Source organism: Pollicipes pollicipes, unplaced genomic scaffold (assembly GCF_011947565.3).
Source record: "Pollicipes pollicipes isolate AB1234 unplaced genomic scaffold, Ppol_2.1 Scaffold_6686;HRSCAF=7923_pilon_pilon_pilon, whole genome shotgun sequence".
Taxonomy (NCBI): domain Eukaryota; kingdom Metazoa; phylum Arthropoda; class Thecostraca; order Pollicipedomorpha; family Pollicipedidae; genus Pollicipes; species Pollicipes pollicipes.
The window spans coordinates 7193551-7213326 of record NW_023596921.1 but is presented as its reverse complement, the minus strand read 5'-3'; the positions used below and the strand labels follow the sequence as shown (position 1 = coordinate 7213326).

Sequence of the window (19776 nt, the reverse complement as noted above, 5' to 3'; positions counted from 1 at the left end):
GGTCTCCATACGGTTTTAAATGGAGATCATCCTTCGACATCATAAAACCATATAATGTTCCGTGCATTAAAAGCAATCAATTCATCTCCGATCAGGGCGCCCAAAAAATGGTGCTCAAATATAATCAAAATATAAATATATGGGAGGGGGAAATACAAGAAGAAATATAAAAGGGTAAAAATAAAATAAGATAAATAAATATCCTTCAAAATCTTAAATTTCTCCGTACACGTGGCTTAGCTAAGCAGGCGGGATGGGTTCGAGTCGCTTTCGGCGCTCACCATTTGCCCTTGGTAGATAAGGCCTGCGGCCGGTGCTAGCGATCGCGCTAAAGGTCAGTTGACGTCAGAGAGCAGGACGGACCGTGCCGAGCATCGCGGCACGTTAACCTTTCACTACCAATATCTGCCGTTGACCCGGCATTACATGATTGGATGGCAACAGTCAGGGCTTAGTCAACAAGCACTGCTTAGCGTAAGTTGTGATCCTCAAAATCTTCCACTTAAAAGCTTCGGATGCAACCTAAAAAAAAAAACACGTCGAGGGGAAAAGCGGACCCAAAATGCTCCACTTACTCCACGAGAGTATGAAATGATTTACACTGGGGTGAGCCGGAATGACAAAATTGAACGCATCAAAGCCTTCCCCAAAAAGCAAATCCATTCCACATCTCTCGTGCTGTCTGTACTGACAGAACCCAAGTTATGTCGCAGTTACACTTATCGGAAAACCAAAGAAATTTAAGCCAAACACATTAACATTAATATCAAACCATATTCAAAAAAGATCATATAAAACGAGAGCAAGCTCACGAGCAAGAGAGCAAGGGAGCAAGAGCGACCGAGACCGAGACCGAGACCGAGACCGAGACCGAGACCGAGACCGAGACCGAGACCGAGACCGGAACCGAGACCGGGGCCGAGACCGGGACCGAGACCGAGACCGAGACCGAGACCGAGACCGAGACCGGAACCGAGACTGAGACCGAGACCGAGACCGGGACCGAGACCGGGCCCGAGACCGGTACCGAGACCGGGACCGAGACCGAGACTGAGACCAAGACCGATACTGAGACCGAGATCGAGAGAGAGAGAGAGAGAGAGAGAGAGAGAGAGAGAGAGAGAGAGAGAGAGAGAGAGAGAGAGAGAGAGAGAGAGAGAGAGAGAGAGAGAGAGAGAGAGAGAGAGAGAGAGAGAGAGAGAGTTCATATTGTTTTGCGTTGTCACGTGCCCGTTCTGTCAATGAGTATTGTTTGCGCACCTACTTAATTCACCTTTCTTCATTTCTTTGCATATAAAATGGCATAAATAGGATTAAGATGTCACGAATGGGACAATTCATACCCTCCATATCGAAACGAAAGTCAGAAATATACGCATGCATCGCTCTGATCCTATTTGAGGCGTCTCCGAACAAGGCTCTGAGTATCTATTTTGACTGAGCTGTGGTGGACCAAGAGGTCCAGGTCCCAGTACATTTGTAAGCTAGATACATTCCAAATGGTTTCAAGGGTACATTTTCAAGATACATTCCAAATGGCTTCGAGCTCGTTCTTCTACGAGTCAAAAATTTTGACGAGATGGATTTCTAGGATCAGCCCCACGCAGAGTCGTGCTTAAACGTGGGGCTTGTTGCTTCCGCCCTGAACACAACACATCGGCAGGATCATTACATTTCAACGCACCATTTGTCCCCACCAAGCAGATAAGCAAACACAAACGCTTCCATTCACACACTAGTCTTCATCACAATCACGCTCAGCATTTCGATTTCGCACCAAGCGCACACACGGAGTTGACAGGAAGCGTAGGGGAATCGAATTCAAGCCGGACATCCGGCCGACATAGTGTTCCAATATTCGGCCACTTGGGGCCGAGGATGTCGGTATTTCGTTATGCTATTACACTCCCACTTTGGGGTTCACTGCCTGCTACTCGTGCACTTGATCAATATCGGCCAATCAGCATCAAGTCGGGCGGCAGTCAACGCAGCATTTAAACACCTCAGGCTTGACAAACGAGCCGGGCGAATCAGATGCCTGGGTTCGGGGTCAAAGAGCGATGGATTAGCGTCGGCGAGTTGCGTGCGGTCAGAATTGGTGGCATCAATTTATATTTACATCCTGGAGACCTTACTGGATCAGTGTTGCACGCTGGGCCAGCGGGGAAGTGGGGGAGGGGAGGGGGAGCGACCGACCTTGGCACTGATGTCGTCGTGCGCCCAGAGCGGCTGGCGTCGGCGGCTGGACAGGAAGCTGGCCAGCGTGAGGCAGAGGTGCGGCAGCGGCAGCGGCGCCGGCTCCGTCGTCATCGACACCAGCGAGGCCGGCTCGCTCTCGTCGCCCGCCACGATGGTCGGCACCGCTGACGTCAGAGCGCTGCGGCCGGCAGAGTCTGCGGCACGGCGCACGGCGTCGGCGCGGCGGCCCCCAGCGATGAGGCCGCACCGGCCACGTCCGCACGCCACCTCGGCCGCCAGCAGCCATCACACGGCAACGCATGGGCTGCGCGGTCACGCGGCAGTGCAGTTGCCATTTTTGACAGAGCCGTGCTCCTCCGTGACGACGGCAGGGCCGTGCTTCTCCATGACGACGCTGACGTATACACAGCAGGCCATTACGCATGGCACGTTTGAACATCAAGGCAGCTTCGCATTCCTTCGTGTGTTCCACTATCTATAAATCTTTCCAATCACCTGCGTAACAAAAATGGCTTTTACACAGAAGGCACAGTCCGGGAAGCTATAACGAGTTCTTTGTTCTCGCCGTCAATGCAGAACGCAAAGCATCACTAACCTTTGCTGGCGCATAAAGAAAGCATTGGCATACCCCGCGTGACGGGGTAGGAGGTGGGCGGGAGCTGTGTGGCTACCTGTGCCGTAGGGCGGCGCTGACGGCAGGAACTGCAGCACGGTGTCGGCCGTGCTGGTGGATGAGTCACAGCTCGCCGCCTCCTCCCACTCCTTCTTCGGCTCCTTCTCTGCAACACACAGCCCAGGCGGCTGAGCGAGTTTGGTGTACCTCAGGGCGTAACCAATAGGGGGTGGGGTAGGGGGGGGGGGGTCATGCGGGAGTCTAGCATAAACTTATTGGACTCCGGATGAGAATTAAGTACCTAACTGAAGAAGTAGGAAATATCGCTTTTACGCCCTGAAGACCAATCATACCATTACTCAAAAATTAAAAAAGGCGGTGGTAGCCTTCGCAAAGTCGGCAAATATGCTAGCATCTGATCCCCCCAAAATGCCTACGTAGAACAAGTGGGCACAAAGTTGGTGGCATAAACGGCATGGTGATACTGGCGCTACAACACGTTTGCTCTCCATCACCGCAAGCAGCCTCTTCCTTCCCAATTCCCGGGATGTTTTCATATCGTTGTGTTCTTCTCGGATTTGACGTTCCTATCCACAATGTTTTACCGTTGTAGTTACATATTCGTTTGGCGATACAAAATATCAAACAAGTATAATTCAGCAATTTTGCGGTCGGCGAGCGTCGGGAATGATCACTGCTCTGGGACCGCCCGCCCGATCTCGGCCATCCCGACTGCGCGCCGGCGTGCCTTCAGGTCGCTACGCAACGCGGCGTTGGCAGCATACGTCATAAGACCCCTGCAGCCATTTGACTCCGCTGCCGCTCTGATGGAGGATGATCGCCCGCGGCTCGACAGATCCAGCGGGACGCAGTCCCAATATCGGTGCCGTGACCCGAGCACGGACCCGGCCTACGGCACGCAGGTCACACACACACTTTGCAGCCGGCATATCTCGCGTCAACGGATAGCCGCCGGGCGGATAGTCGCCGGGCCGGCGCTGCCGCTGATCCTCTACTCTGCGCGGCAATCGAACCGCTGCCCCGCTCGTCTCAGCAGTGACCCAGCGCATGACCGTCAACCAGCCAGAGTGCTCCTCTCCAGAGCACTGCTACGTCGTCGGCCCTGTCCTGCAGGCTTCCATATTACCCTCGTGAGTGCAGGACGGGAGGAGCCACTCCCCATCTGTCGGGGCATCTCCCGAAAAGTTCAGCGTCATACCTGGGGCAGTCCGACTCCTCGATGCACCTGACATGCATACCTCGACTTCCTACCATACCAGGTCAATGATCTATGACCTAAGCTGAAAGCTCTCCACGGCCAGTATGTGGAAAGCTGGCGGTCCGCGTGTATTTCTGAGCCCTGTGTTCCGTATAAAATTCACCAACACATAAGCCATTAAGTAATAACATAATAAACTTATAAGGAAAGGAACGTTGACGAAAGTGCTACGTCACGCATCAGGACCGTTAGTGATGTCATGCCACGTACCGGTGAGGATGGCAGAAGTGTAATGCCACGTACCGGTGAGGATGGCAGCAGGGTGACGACACGTACCGGTGAGGCTGGCAGTAGTGTGACGGCACGTACCGGTGGGGATGGGAGTAGGGTGACGGCACGTACCGGTGAGGATGGCAGTAGGGTGACGGCACGTACCGGTGAGGTTGGCAGTAGGGTGACGGCACGTACCGGCGTGGATGACAGTAGGGTGACGGCACGTACCGGTGAGGTTGGCAGTAGGGTGACGGCACGTACCGGTGTGGATGGCAGTAGTGTGACGGCACGTACCGGTGGGGATGGGAGTAGTGTGACGGCACGTACCGGTGAGGATGGCAGTAGGGTGACGGCACGTACCGGTGAGGTTGGCAGTAGGGTGACGGCACGTACCGGCGTGGATGACAGTAGGGTGACGGCACGTACCGGTGAGGTTGGCAGTAGGGTGACGGCACGTACCGGTGTGGATGGCAGTAGGGTGACGGCACGTACCGGTGAGGTTGGCAGTAGGGTGACGGCACGTACCGGTGTGGATGGCAGTAGAGTGACGGCACGTACCGGTGAGGTTGGCAGTAGGGTGACGGCACGTACCGGCGTGGATGACAGTAGGGTGACGGCACGTACCGGTGAGGTTGGCAGTAGGGTGACGGCACGTACCGGTGTGGATGGCAGTAGGGTGACGGCACGTACCGGTGAGGTTGGCAGTAGGGTGACGGCACGTACCGGTGTGGATGGCAGTAGAGTGACGGCACGTACCGGTGAGGTTGGCAGTAGGGCGACGGCACGTACCGGCGTGGATGGCAGTAGGGTGACGGCACGTACCGGTGAGGTTGGCAGTAGGGTGACGGCACGTACCGGTGTGGATGGCAGTAGGGTGACGGCACGTACCGGTGTGGATGGCAGTAGGGTGACGGCACGTACCGGTGTGGATGGCAGTAGAGTGACGGCACGTACCGGTGAGGTTGGCAGTGGGGTGACGGCACGTACCGGTGAGGTTGGCAGTAGGGTGACGGCACGTACCGGTGTGGATGGCAGTAGGGTGACGGCACGTACCGGTGAGGTTGGCAGTAGGGTGACGGCACGTACCGGTGAGGTTGCGTCGCGTGACGGGCAGCGGCGGCAGGGTGAGGCCATAGTCCAGCAGCTCTGTGCGGCAGCTCAGGAGCACAGACGCCACAGACAAGTGGTCGTCATGCTTCGAAAGGACCACCAGCAAGTTCAGCAACAGCTGCTTGCCTGTCATGGATGCGGCACAGGAGCGCAGCATCAGACACAAGGTGCGCCACGCCGGGGACCAGGACAATTGCATATGATCATGGCGAATGAGGACAGTGAAACACACGGGTATACTATGATACCCAGGACCTGGAGCAAGCGAGGATGCTTATGCAATGCACTGACGTAAGAGACATTTCCCATAAGCTCGGACGTAAGAGCCATTTTCCATAAGCTCGAACTGATTAATTCTTGGTAACGGCGCAGGGTCGATACGTTACTGAAAAAAACATTGCAAAAGAAACGAACACACGGTGGGCACACACTTCCTTCGGCTTGTGGGCAATCCACCCCGAACACTAGAGTAATGATCGTTCCATTGCCATAGACACAATGCAGTCATATTATGCCAGCAGGTGAGATGTGCCTCCTGCATAGCGTGCGTATCAATTCACCCGCGTACAGCGATATGATAGCACAGCTGTCCAATCCAGCGCCGGCCGGCGGCAGGAGTCTGGGCACGTTTGTCGTGCGCGTGCGCGCGCACACCAGCCGCCGCCACTCACAGTTCTCGTGCACGAGCGGTCGAGGGTTGTCGAGTCCGAGGAAGATGACATGCAGCATGAAGGGCAGGTGCAGCGGCCAGACCAGCGACGGCGACTCCAGGCCGTCCACCACCACGTCCTGCATCAGCATCAGCGCCAGGTTGCACCTGCCGGACGTCGGCGCGTGACCATCTGGGACCAGTGCGGCCGCGTGCGATGTCGCGGACCGCCGGCAGTCGATGCTTGGTCGCAGTGTTCAGCTCGTGTAAAAAACGGAAGGAAATGCCCCATGAAAACTGGTAAAAATACTCATACTACGAAGAAATCTCTCATGTAAAAAACAACACTGAAACGAACGAAAATCCCTCATGGAAATCGATATTTCTCAAACCATATTGCAAACATCAAACATGACATCGCATTCCTGTACGCCATAAGCCTTCATGATCGATTGGCAAGACAGTAATTGCAATGTAGTGCAGCGTTCTTGTCGCCCCGGTCATCACGACAGCGCGCACGCGCCGCCAATTACGCCAACTGAATAGTTGGCTGCACATTGGTCCGACATGCGACGGCGAGACGAAATAAGAACCCGCTACCGAGTCTGATTACCTCCGAGCACGTGAATGCGGCCCGACACAGAACGCCGCCGCCGACGGGCTACAAAGCCGGCTGTTTGTTTCCCGAGGACCTGATTGTACCCTCGGTTGTCAACCAGACCGCTGCTGATGCCATTCGCAGCGACCAACTCCTCTCAGCACAATCAGACGCCCCACTCGGCACGCGCCGCGCCGAGAGAAATCCGCCCGTGCGAGGCCCGCGTCGGCAGGCCGTCGGTCGGTAGCAGTGTCACGCGGCGGCGCTCGCGGTGGACCGCCGGGCCGGCGATCGTCCCCAGGCCAGCCATCGGACGGTCTCTGACGATGGCATACGGTACATCACCTCTGCCCTGCCTCGTCCCGCCAGCCGGGAGGCCCCCCCCCCCCCGCTCGTGCCCGGGTGGTGCGCGCGGCGGTGGCCAATCTACGAGCCGAGCGCCGCCGGCGCGGCACTCGACCGACGTGCGTCGGACACGTGGCCTGGCCGGCCCGGCCTGGCACGACCCCTCCGGGACGGCTCGGTGACCTACGGCTGCCGCCCCGCGCTCGGCCACGCCAACAACCAGCGGCGCTCTTCGAGCCGGTCGCCGGGCCGCGTAGTTATGCCCATACCCGAAAGGCCGGCTGAACAAGTCCACATCCCTGACGACAAACGGCTACTGTTGGGTCAATAGGGGAACATGGTGTTGTGAAAGCTCACAAGATTCTGTACTGCTAACACCTCAGTATAACTAATGACAACACTAATGCATCGGCCCGTAAAAGGTTGATAGAGAGAGCGCGTTTGTGTCGATCATGGGCACTTTGCAACACAGCAAACGCGGCCTAATTTCAAGGAGCAAAGTAAGATATTTGCTTGCTTTGCAATTGCAGGCCGAGTCAGCCCGCCGACGTTTGGCTGACTGAGCTTAAACAACATCGACGAACAAAAACAGCGACCTTCGATTTTACGAACGATTGTCGAAGTTTGGAAAAAATGGCTGGGTTTGTTAATGTCACGCAGGGAGAGCTCAGCGCGGCACCCTGACCGGTGCAAAAGCCCTCCATGTGCAAAGCGATGCCCTTGGAAAGAACAGCGAACTACTAACTGACGCTCCGAGGGACGGCCGACACTGGGCTTGCGACAGCTGCCCCGTGGCGCCAGCCCCATGCGGGCAAACCAGGCATTGGCCCGCGGCGCGAGCCGCTCTGAGGCCGATGAACGGCGTCTCGCTGGCGGTTATTAACGCCGCATTGCAGCCGCCGCGTCAACCTACTTATCCGTCGCTTTCACGGTAATAAGCTTCATGAATCGATGCCCGACTTGTCGCGCACTTCGCGATCAAGCGCGAACATCGGGAAGGCAAGCGTGCTCCGGAAGCCTAACAACGCTGTTACGCAACGCGTGCTGCTCAGTGTTTCCAGTGTTTGAATGTCAACAGTGCGCATAGCGCAGGTTGCGTGAGTAGAAACGCACACCAACATGACCAAGAATCGAATTGACAAAACTCTTCCAGGTTTTTAATTTGAGACGTTGGCTGCATTTCGGCGCAATGCGAACTGTAAACATGCTTGATAACGCAATCTCCATGCGGCTTCATAACCAAATTGTGCATACCAGTGAGATCACAGCGCATATCCAGCAACGGTGAACTTTGCCCCGGGCGCGGACGCTGCCAACACGCGGAGGCACTAAAACCCAAGCGAACACTGCTATATGCCCGTGAGAGCCCATCAAGGTGGGCCTTATCAATTCCAGGCAATCATAATTTTGTGGACCTAACGGCGCTAACGATACAGTTAACATCTCACACCGTTTAGCGCGACGAGCTCTGACCGTGCTTGCGGCGATCAGCGGCGCCAGTCTGGCCTGGCCTGGCTCGGCTGGACTCGGCAGCCAGGGGTGGACGGCGGCCGCGGCTGGCCGGCAGCCACGGCTGGACTCGACGCGCGACCACTCATTGACACTCTCCTGACGGAGTCACACCACCCACACGCGGTGGAAGGCCCGTCTTGCAGACGGGCCTTATTAGGCCCAAACGTCCATGCGGCGGCGTCGCCAATGTTCACGCCATGCCCACCCACAGCTCCAATACATTCGGGCTTATCAATTTTGAATAAAGGATTGATAACCTCAAGTTCTTACGCTTCAGCATCTGCTCAGGTTTAGCGCAGTAATGCAACACTTAAACTAAACAGGTAAATGTTAACTTGAAATATAAATGTCAAAATATGTAAGCTACTCCGAACACGTCCTTTGTTCATCAAACTCAGTACCATACCAGATCAGGTCGCATGAAACATATGGGCCTCTTCTCGTAAAACTGCATGCGCCTCTTAAATTGAGCACACGTAGGACGACATATGTACATGTGGATTGGCGGGCATTGCTAGACTTTTGTCCTGAATTATATGTGCCTCTAAGACTATGATTCCCAGCCGCACCTGGCAATCCGAAGTCCGTGCATTTTGCAGCAAACCATCATGGTCTAAGATGACCTGAAAACTCGATTGAATGCGTCCATGACATACACAGTCACTTAACGGTAGGACGCGGCGTCCAATTATGATGCACCGACGCATGATTCCAGCTCTAACATTGACAACCACCTAGCGTTTGATGGGTAACCTCACTTCGGCGGGAGCAGGGATGAGGCCAGCTTGGATTCACCTGCCGTGACCTGGCAACACAACGGTGGTCCACCTGCCGGCTGCATACGCAGTGGAGCGCTTTAATTAAGGCTGGAAACATCACTGATGCTTGAGAACCGACCATGGTCTCAGAGGCCAATTTAAGACGTCACTGTAGCGTTACGTAAGACGACAAACGCCTTTGATCGAGCGATCCCATGACTTATACCAGGAATCAGACACAAGATGCAGCCCCAAATAGCCCGCTGAAGCGTTGCGTCGCGATGCGCGGCTTGCGGCCAACGCCCAAAGAGCCCCTCTCGACGAACGCGAGCCCCAACACAAGCGCGAGCGGTTCAATATTGCTCGGTCACACACGTCAGTCTAGCTCGGACGAGGGCGCCCGCAGCCAAGTGCCTCCACAAGTCAAGCTCATAAAGACACGTCGATCTAGCGGACAGTGTCGAAATGTCCGAACTAACGTCATCACCCGCGACCGGACAGCGGCTACCAGACGCGAAGGGGTACACGTCAGAAGCGCGCGTGGCGCAAGCGGCGCCGGTCACCTGGGTGCCCGGCAACACCCGCCCCTGAGCACACCCCAGCATCTGGCTGCCACAAAACTGACGGACGGGCGGTAGTGGCAGAGAGCAGAGCGGAACCGAGCAGACAGCGTGAGTGTGGCTCAAGATTACGGAGGGTCACTGGACTACTCGGCACGCAGCCGACCGGAGCGGGACCGAGCGGACGGCGTGAGTGTGGCTCAAGGCTACGGAGGGTCACTGGACTACTCGGCACCCAGCCGAACTATCATTTATATTGCATTTGTATTCGTACTTGAGTGAGGTAATCTAATCGAACGCGTGGCTATGACTACCCAGGATCGTGCTGTCCGGTGAAGGCAATCACTCGCCCATTGCGTGCAACTTTCAGTCAAAGGATACGAGAGAAGACAAAAGACGGCTAATTTCGCACATCGCACGTGACTGCACGGCATTCAGTCACGTGCGACCGGCAGTCAGCAGCCGCTGCTGCATAGCCTGGGCCAAACATTGCCCGGGCAACGACCTGACCCGCCCACCACCAGTCCGTTTGGAGCGGCCGCGGCTCCATACCTAAACTGCCTCCTCCCAGCCTCGGTCCAAGGCTTAGGGAAGTACAACGGTCTGTCTCGCCTGACCTCCCTCTCCCCCTCCCCTTGTGCAATGCGCTACCCTTGCTCCTCGCGTAAATCGCTACGTGGTCAAATTTACGTCGGCCGAAAACGACTTGCAGCAAAGTACAGTTTTCAGAATAGCTGACCTTTCATTTCTTCAATTGGATTATCGAGCCATTACGGCATACCGAAATACAGCAACGAATATGCAAGAAAACCAGGACGGCAACTATGGTTATGACAGATATACTTCACGAGGTTAGTGACAATCGGGTTGGGGCTAGGGGCGGGTAACAGCAGCAGGTCGTATGACCGCAGGCTGACCTGCGGAAGCTGGCGATCGGCTGGGGCTCGGGTCGGGCGGGGGTAACAGCAGCAGGTCGGGTGACCGAAGACCGACCTGCGGAAGCTGACGATCGGCTGGGGCTCGGGTCGGGCGCGGGTAACAGCAACATGTTGGGTGACCGAAGACCGACCTGTGGAAGCTGGCGATCGGCTGGGGCTCGGGTCGGGCGCGGGTAACAGCAACATGTCGGGTGACCGAAGACCGACCTGTGGAAGCTGGCGGTCGGCTGGGGCTCGGGTCGGGCGCGGGTAACAGCAACATGTTGGGTGACCGCAGGCTAACCTGTGGAAGCTGGCGATCGGCTGGCTGCAGTCGGGCAGGTAGCTGGAGAGCGGGGCAAAGTAGCCGCCATACTCCGGCATGGGCAGCGGATGCGGCTGAGGCGTGTTGTACTGTTGTTGCTGCTGCTGCTGCTGAAGCTGCTGTTGCTGTTGCTGTTCCTGTTGTTGTTGTTGTTGTTGTTGTTGCTCCTGCTGCTGCTGATGCTGCTGTTCCTGATGCTGCTGCAGTTGTTGTTGCTGCTGCTGCTGCTGTTGGTCCTCCGTCTGAGCGCGCAGAACGCTGAAGTTGTCGTCCGCCGCAGGGACCTGCGGACTCCCCGTCAGTGAGTGAGCCCGGCCAGGCCGTCCCACCCCCTCATTGCACAGAACGGCCATACTCACCCCCTGCTCTGAGCCAGACTCCCGATGCACGGCGTAGTTAACAAATGGCGACTGACTCATAACGCATCTAGGAGAACCCACCAAATCCGACAACACGCCGCGCCTGTGGCTGTCTGACTCCACTGTTGGACGCCGGTCCGGCCGGCAGCGGCCCCGCCGCATCGAGCCCGCCATCTTTGTAATCACGGCGTAACGCGACCGACTGCTCTCGGCGGCGCGCGCCACCGACCTTACTGAGGACTCCGGGCACCATCGGCCGTTTACAGCATCTTCGAAGTCAGGTTTGTTGTGAGATGAGGGCGTGGGTATTTAGAGGTACGCGTGGGTCCCGTGGAGCGACGTTGTTCCGGTGTGATAACTCAGGGGCCGCTGCCGGCTGAAAGCCAGAGACAGGACGCGAAAGGCGGCCTGAACCGCCGTTCAAAATCGTGTTCTCCACATCCACCTCCATCGGAGGGCACCACGCCGTACTTTCTCCACCCGCTGTGACGCCACGGCCCAGCCGGCGGACATCTGACCTGCGAGCGCGTCGAGCCGGGGGCGGCCGCCTCCTCCTGGATCAGCCGAGAGCGGTCCTGCGATCTGGAGCTGGAGACGGTGGAGCTGCTGCGCACGGAGCTGGCGGCGCCGTGGCTGACGGCACGCGCCGACCCCACCACGCTGCCGGAGAAACGGCAGCGTCACACCTACCGCCGACGTCACAGAGACAAAGCGTCGCCAGAAAAGTTGAGCGTCACACCCCTCTACCGCCAGCACAGACACGGCACATATACAACATACCGCTGGGAGAGAGAGGGTACCAAACGCCGAGACGCGGCAGCTACGGACATGCTAGCTTCTATCAAATAGGTGCATAACTGTGCTTAAAAGCCTATGCCCCAACATACTCCGGCAGCCCTTTATTACGCTAGATATAAAGTGTATCGTTGTGCTCAGAAATGATCATGGCATAATAGCGTTAAGGATAGCGTACAGCAGATGGCCATTCCTACGTCAGATACAGAGACTGGGGGTGCAGGGGTTAAACTGGGCGTGTCAACCAAATGCTTCCAGCCAACTTCATTTTGTCTACGACGAGGTTTTCACTGATATTCCAAAGAACAGTTCTTCAATTTCAAGACAGCGAACAACGATGATATTACACCAACTTTCCATTCCCTTAACCCAAAAATATCTTACCGGCACGCCCAACACCCTCAGGATATATTCGCTGTGAAGCAGTTTTGGCGCCTGACGTGTAGAATACAACTGGCCAGAGTGAGGGCTCAAACTGTTCACTCTGTGTTGCCGCGGTGCTATGGTATTCGTCCGGTTACGCCGAAGCCGCCCCGTAGCTCCAGCTCATTCCCGAATCAAGTGGCAAGAAATGCTAATCACGCAGCCTCGCTTCTAAGGACAGCGGGGGAGGGAAGCACGGCGGCGGGGCAGTCGCACTCCTCCACCCGGAAAATAGCATTAATAATGTGATGCTGCACACGTTGCACAGAAAAAGCCAAGTTAAAAAGTGCGGTTGCCCGTTGGCGCAGACGTAATCCTACGAAGTACCCACCGACAGTGGGGAAAATGTCCACAACCATGGAGCCTGCACACCGCACTAATTCTGATGTTAAACGGGTTGCCCTCTCTCGGAAATAGAGCAATGGCCAGGCTGTATGACATTGATATGCCTGTCGGATTATTTATATACGTGTGTATATATATATATATATATATATATATATATATATATATATATATATATGGATGATATAAGCGTAGTAGTAATTGGGGCCTCTGGGTGCCTCGGCTGCGCGGTCATAAGGCGATATATGTAGTTATATAATGTATATACGACTTCTAGGCGCCGTTACATCCGTCTCAGGTGGCACGGTGAAGTTAAAGCGCGTCTCAGTCCGCACAGACCATTCGGAGCTAATGCGATTGTTGTCGGGGCTTTACGACGCTCCCAACTGATGCTGAGGTAATATGGCGTCGCCTGCCGCCGGGCAGCGCGGGCAGCAAGACCGGCACCGTACATAAGAAGCTAATGCGACTGCCGCGTGGAAGGCAAGAAGATGGTAATGCCATTGACGAAGAGCTGAGAAGGGCTAACAATGGTAAAGATGTGATGATTTTGGACGGTGTCTTGCCCCGCCGGCAAACCACACCACCCGTTTTGCAGGTGCGTGCCACTCAGGCGGGACCGGCCGGGCCTGGGCGGTCCGATCAGCCGCTCGGTCCACCCACAGCTGACACCAGCAGCATCAGCGTGTCCCTCTGGCGGGACCGGCCGGGCCTGGGCGGTCTCATCAGCCGCTCGGTCCACCCACAGCTGACACCAGCAACATCAGCATGCCCCTCTGACGGGACCGGCCGGGCCTGGGCGGTCTTATCAGCCGCTCGGTCCACCCACAGCTGACACCAGCAGCATCAGCGTGCCCCTCGGGCGGGACCGGCCGGGCCTGGGCGGTCCGATCAGCCGCTCGGTCCACCCACAGCTGACACCAGCAGCATGAAACACAGAGAACCACAGAGCCAAGGGGTACGGCGCACGCACCACAAACGCCGGGGAGCTGCGCGGTGTCCCCACCCGCCCAGACCTCTGCATTAACAAGGCATCTGCTGGGGCTGGACATCAGCGCTATCGAGGCTACAGTCACGCCGGCACACCTGCCATGGTTACTTCTCCACATCACTGGACGGCACTGCTGGCCGCCAGTGCTATCCTTACAGCCGTTACGCCATGTCCTCACCGTGCCCAAGCACTAAACGCCAACACTGTATAGGCTCCAGGACTGCGGGCAGTGCCTGTATTGCAGCAGCGCGCACCTGAGGGTAAACTCTTACAACAGTCACCGCCTGCAACTGCTAACGGCCAAAAACGTACGTTGAAATTTAACAGTCATAAACCGCGGCATGCCAAAAGTCGAAAATATTTCGCGCGAGTCGGGTAGCCTGTGCCAAATGCTGCTAACACGACGAGACGCTTGCTCAGCGTCGGCATACCATGCGATGGGGCGGTGGCTCTTCGAAACCTTCTTGCTGAGCAGATCGGTGAGTGGGGCCAGTAGAGCAGAGGCGTCGGGCACAAAGCGATGGCAATACGCCACTATTCTGATGAAACGCCGGAGCTGGTTCTCCGTCGTTGGTGGAAGAAATTCCTGCACCGTGGACATTTTGTCTGGAAGGGGGGGGGGCGATGCCGAACCCAGTCACTTCATGGCCGAGGAACGGAACTTTTTCGGCCCCGAACATACTTTTTTTTCATTGATGACTAGCCCGAACTTGTCGAGTCGTTCGAGGACCATTTGAAGGTGTTCGAGATGCTCGTGCACCGACTTACTGGCGACCAGAATGCCGTCCAGGCAGACAAATGTCGCTGGCACTCCATGCAGCACAAACCTTCTAACCATGAATCGTTGGAAGGTTTGACTGGCATTGCAAAGATCGAATGCCAACCGGATCATCGAAAATTTCGAATGGCGTTGTGATGGCGGCCTTCGGCACATCCGACTGCTCCACCGGCATCTGGGTATGTGCGTAGACCGCGTCTAGCTTGGAAAAGACCTTGCAGCCGTAGAGGCGACCGACGTGGCCTTGCCGGTAAGGCACCGGGTATCGGTCCGGAACGGTGGCAGCGTTCAGCGCACGACAAACACCGCAGAGCGCCACTCTCCGGGAGTGGATTCCGGGAGCAGGTGCAGAGGTGAGGCCCAGCTGCTCTTGGATGCCCTCAGGACGCCGAGCTTACGCAGTTTGTTAAATTCCTCCCGATAAATCTCGAAACGATCCGGGGGCGAGCGCCGTGGTCGCGCGACACACGACGGTCCAGTTGTGATGATGTGATTAGTCAGAGTGGCGTACCGGAGCTGGACTTGTCGGGGGGTTGGTCAACCGCGGAAACTGCCGAAGCAGCGAGGCGTGGGGATACCCTTCAGGTGCCGCACTGGAGACGGTTCTCAGTCCCAATAAGCGGAAGGGGTTCCGCGGGCACAAACCTGGCGTGATGCATCCCGCAGGACCTGGAGACCTATGCCAACCGCCAGCTGGTGAGGTACAAGGAAGTCTGCGCCTAGAATCGGAAGTGGCGACGTCGGCGATGACAATCTCCCATTCAAAGTTGGGCCCGCCGCCGAGCTGGACGGCACGCCGGCATCCTCCAAATGTCTTCAATACGGTGCCGCTGGCAGCCTCAAGCCGAAGCAGCTGTGTGGGTGTCACGTCGGAGTCAGTTGGAAAGGAGGCAGGCGGTGGCACGCTGACTTCTGCGCCAGTGTCCACTTGCAGCGCCTGACCAAGCTGTCTGTCTTCGGCGAAGAACAACTGCGCCAGCGGACTTCCATGAGCAGGGCTGAGCACAACGGTGGGCTTCCACCCCGAAGCGCTGGTGGTCGTAGCAGATACGGTCCACCAGCGGCGAAGAACGGCGCCGTCTCGATGTGAACCGCGGTCGGTGATTCCAATCAGCTGTGGGTCCGACCCGCCGCGATCAACTCACGGATTTTTCCAGTCGTCGCTTCGACGATTCCAGTCTGTTACCCACGGCTGTCCGGCTGGTGATGGCGGCGTGCAGGTCTGGCTGACCGGTGGACAACGACGTGGGTGGCTGTGCGCCGAGTTGCAACACCGAGAAGGCGGTGACGGCGGCAGCTGCGGGGAGCGAGACTTCGAGAGAACGATCGGCCGCCCGAGCCAGATCGTCTAGGGATGTGGATCCTGGCAGCAGTGCGAGAGCTGCTCGGGCCGTATGGGGAAGCCGTTGTAGAAACAGCGTTCTCAAAAGGCCGCCGTCGGCTGGGGCGTCACATGCCGCCAACTGTTCACGCATGTTGCATGGAAGCTGGCATGGAGACTGGACCCCGAGTTGTTGATGGCGTAAGAGGTCCTCCAGACGACTGGCACGGGACATGACCAATCACTGATGAAGTGCCTTGCAGAAGGCCGTGTAGTCTCCGGCCTGCCCGATGATGACATTGCGAGCCTGAGCAGCCACGGCCATCGGAAGACTTGCGACGAGCGGTTTGAATTTGAAGGCGGGATCGTCGATTCCGGAAACGTCGAAGGCGCAGTTGACTTGCATCAGCCACAGCTCTGCTTCTTCAGCCGAGAAGGCAGGACGTCAAAAAGACATAAACGGTGCGGCGACCCCCGGCGTTCCGTGGTCCATTGCCCCACTGTCTAGCTTGCTTTCGACCATCTTCAGTTAACGCGTCGGTAGATCACGTCGGGGTCACCAATGTCGCACAGCAAATAGTTTTTTTGTGGCGATCGAGAAAGGTGACAGTAGTTGTCCTGTTGCTTTCATCAGTTGACAGCCCGAGCCCCCGTGCAGTGCGACACAAGAGTGACCACCTGCACCTCACGACCTGTGCTGTCAACCGGCTGACTGTGGCCGGGTGGCCGGAACTAGCACTGCTATGGTGGTTGTGCTGGTCCCGTGTGAAATATCGGTGCCTGCATCAAGGTGACACCGACCCGGCCTAACAGAAATGGAAGCGCGTCCAGAGAGGGACGGATCAAGAAGAGCGAGAAACACTCCGTTGTCAGGCTGCACAGGATATATTCTTGTCGCCATGGCTCGCTTCGACTTACATCACTTCACAGTAGCAAACATCTGTTCAGGTTATGGTAGTTAATATGGCCATTAGCGGCCTAACGATAGCTAAACTAGCAATCGCTTTCTGGTAGGTATATCACTCATATTATTCCCAACATAAAACAGTGCCATGAAGCTGGGAGACACTCACAGTTCTCACAAGACACACTGTCACACACACAACAATAATACTCGTTAGCACCACCTATTGGTGACCCACACGTTAAGGTGCTGACCTCGTGCCGCTAGAGTACCAGATAATTCGCACCAACAGCTTCCTTGAAAAAAGTGTGGTAGATAAAGCACAAGTGACTAAACCGACCTAGACGACTGTTGTCGTCTGCGGTGGGGTTGTGAGGCCCTGACACTGGTTCCAAACCGGTGAACTGACCCTGGGGACCCAGCCTGGAGCAGCGCCGGGCAGCGCGGCCGGCCGCGCCGACCCGGCTCGTGAGATACGCCTCGGTCGGCCAGCGTCCCATCCCTGCCAAATTAAACACGCAGCTCGACAAATTGCCGCTGTCAGAGCGCTGGAGCATGACCACACATACCGGTCGCGCAATTTCGCTCGCCTACGAACGAAACGGATATCCTTGCTGCCGCAGCCTTGGGGCAGCCGCGGTGGGTCGACGGCGGCACTCCTAGCTGCGGATCGAAGCATCCTCGCCCCGGGAGCCGCCGCGGGCGCCCTCCCCGCGCAACAGCGCGCCGGAGACCCAGCAGCAGTCGGCGGGAGACCAGGGCCGTCCCGGCGCCCGCCTCAGCCGCTCCGGACAGGCGCCCAGCAACGGCTCGTCGCGGCTCGCTCCACCCCCCCAGCGGTTGCGGCAGCACTCGGACGAACCCGAGGGGCCCACTCGCCATAACGAGACGCTGTGCCGATATTTCGCACACCGGCCCTCCGGGCACTGACCGGAGCTGTCCGAGCCGGTTCCGCAAACGGCTGTTGGTAACATCAGGGGATTGTGAACCCCTTAGCCTTAACGTGACGCCGGGAAATCTGAAGGCCGTGAGATTTGCGCATTGCCGTTCGTCTGACGGCCACCCATGCTGCATGGCTTAGTATGCGACCCTGGATGTCGTCGCTGATGTGCCACAAATGGCTTGTTGGCACTGGTAGCGTCGGCACGAGATAACCCTTCAGGTGATCTCGGACCTTCGCGGACCACTATCTCACCGCTCCAGGGACCCGGGCCAGCGATTGGATCACAGGAAGGCTGGCAGCATATTGCCTTCTTGCATCATCAGCGGGAATGTGGTCGGCGGCGTAGAAAACGAGTAAAACTATGAGCCGAAGATAGCAATATCCGTTCGCTTGAAAACAATACCCAGCCCCCTTAAGCAGAACGCGCCCCTTTACATAACAAACACGACTGAAAGGCATTAGCCTTCAGCCTGTATTCGGAAGTGTCAAAGCCAAATATGCTCTGTATCAAGGGTCCTTCCCACTAAGGGGCGTATTCACGGGAGGGCTTAGGTACAAATGCCCCAGTCTTATTAAATATGCTAATGCATTCATATGCACGTGCCCGAATGTCCATGTTTAATAAACCGCGGCACACACGTACGAATATTCCAAAGAAAACATGCGATGACCACAAGCCATGACCGACCAGGCCACAGGAACTCCACACTCACTTTACACTCGGTACACTCGTTTATAAAGAAGGGTTCGTACGCGCCGAGTTGCGCTCCTGGTGAGTTTGTCGGAGCGATTTCCACATTCCACACGGGGCAAAACAGCCCGGCCGAGGAACTATGCCGCCGAGTGCTCCGTCCGTCCCACATCACCGAAATGTGCAAGCGCTCTGACCGTCCAATCGCCGTAAATGCCCGGCGGCTTTCAGCCTGAGGGCGTCACTGCGCCGGTCGGCCGTATCCGGCCGGCTGATACGGACAAAGCGGCTCAGCTCGAGTCTGCCAGGCGGCGGCCGCCACCCACGACACCCGCCATCGAACGCATCGCACAAAACACCCGAGCAATTCAGACTTCCGTCGAGACGCGTCCATCTCAGGAACCGAGAACAGTGGGGTGAGTGGGTGAGGAGAGAGAGAGAGAGAGAGAGAGAGAGCGAGAGAGAGAGAGAGAGAGAGAGAGAGAGAGAGAGAGAGAGAGAGAGAGAGAGAGAGAGAGAGAGAGAGAGAGAGAGAGAGAGAGAGAGAGAGAGAGAGAGAGAGAGAGAGAGAGAGAGAGATAGAGAGGAGAGAGGAGAGAGAGGATAGAGAGAGAGAGAGAGAGGAGAGAGAGAGAAGAGAGAGAGAGAGAGAGAGAGAGAGAGAGAGAGAGAGAGAGAGAGAGAGAGAGAGAGAGAGAGAGAGAGAGAGAGAGAGAGAAGAGAGAAGAGAGGAGAGAAGAGAGAGAGAGAGAGAGAGAGAGAGAGAGAGAGAGAGAGAGAAGAGAGAGAAGAGAGAGAGGAGAGAGAGAGAGATAGAGAGAGAGAGAGAAGAGAGAGAGAGAGAGAGAGAGAGAGAGAGAGAGAGAGAGAGATAGGAGAGAGGAGAAGAGAGAGAGAGAGAGAGAGAGAGAGAGAGAGAGAGAGAGAGAGAGAGAGAGAGAGAGAGATAAGAGAGAGAGAAGAGAGAGAGAGAGAAGAGAGAGAAGAGAGAGAGAGAGAGAGGAAGAGAGAGAGAGAGATAGAGAGAGAGAGAGAGAGAGAGAGAGAGAGAGAGAGAGAGAGAGAGAGAAGAGAGAAGAGAGAGAGAGAGAGAGAGAGAGGGAGAAGAGGAGAGAGAGAGAGGAGAGAGAGAGAGAGAAGAGAGAGAG

At 56.5% G+C, this 19776-nt stretch overlaps 1 protein-coding gene across 1 annotated transcript in view; it reads right to left on the bottom strand.

Moving 5' to 3' along the window:
- Positions 1-15428, bottom strand: part of LOC119107381 (protein furry) — a 68646-nt gene extending 53218 nt beyond the window's left edge. The window contains exons 1-7 of the mRNA XM_037230814.1: positions 15415-15428; positions 11956-12097; positions 11058-11362; positions 6086-6231; positions 5391-5540; positions 2871-2978; positions 2197-2363 (exon numbers count right to left, since the gene is read on the bottom strand). Coding sequence (XP_037086709.1) covers positions 2197-2363; positions 2871-2978; positions 5391-5540; positions 6086-6231; positions 11058-11362; positions 11956-12097; positions 15415-15428 — 1032 coding nt within the window. The remainder of the gene's footprint in view (positions 1-2196; positions 2364-2870; positions 2979-5390; positions 5541-6085; positions 6232-11057; positions 11363-11955; positions 12098-15414) is intronic.
- Between the last annotated feature and the right edge of the window lie 4348 nt (positions 15429-19776).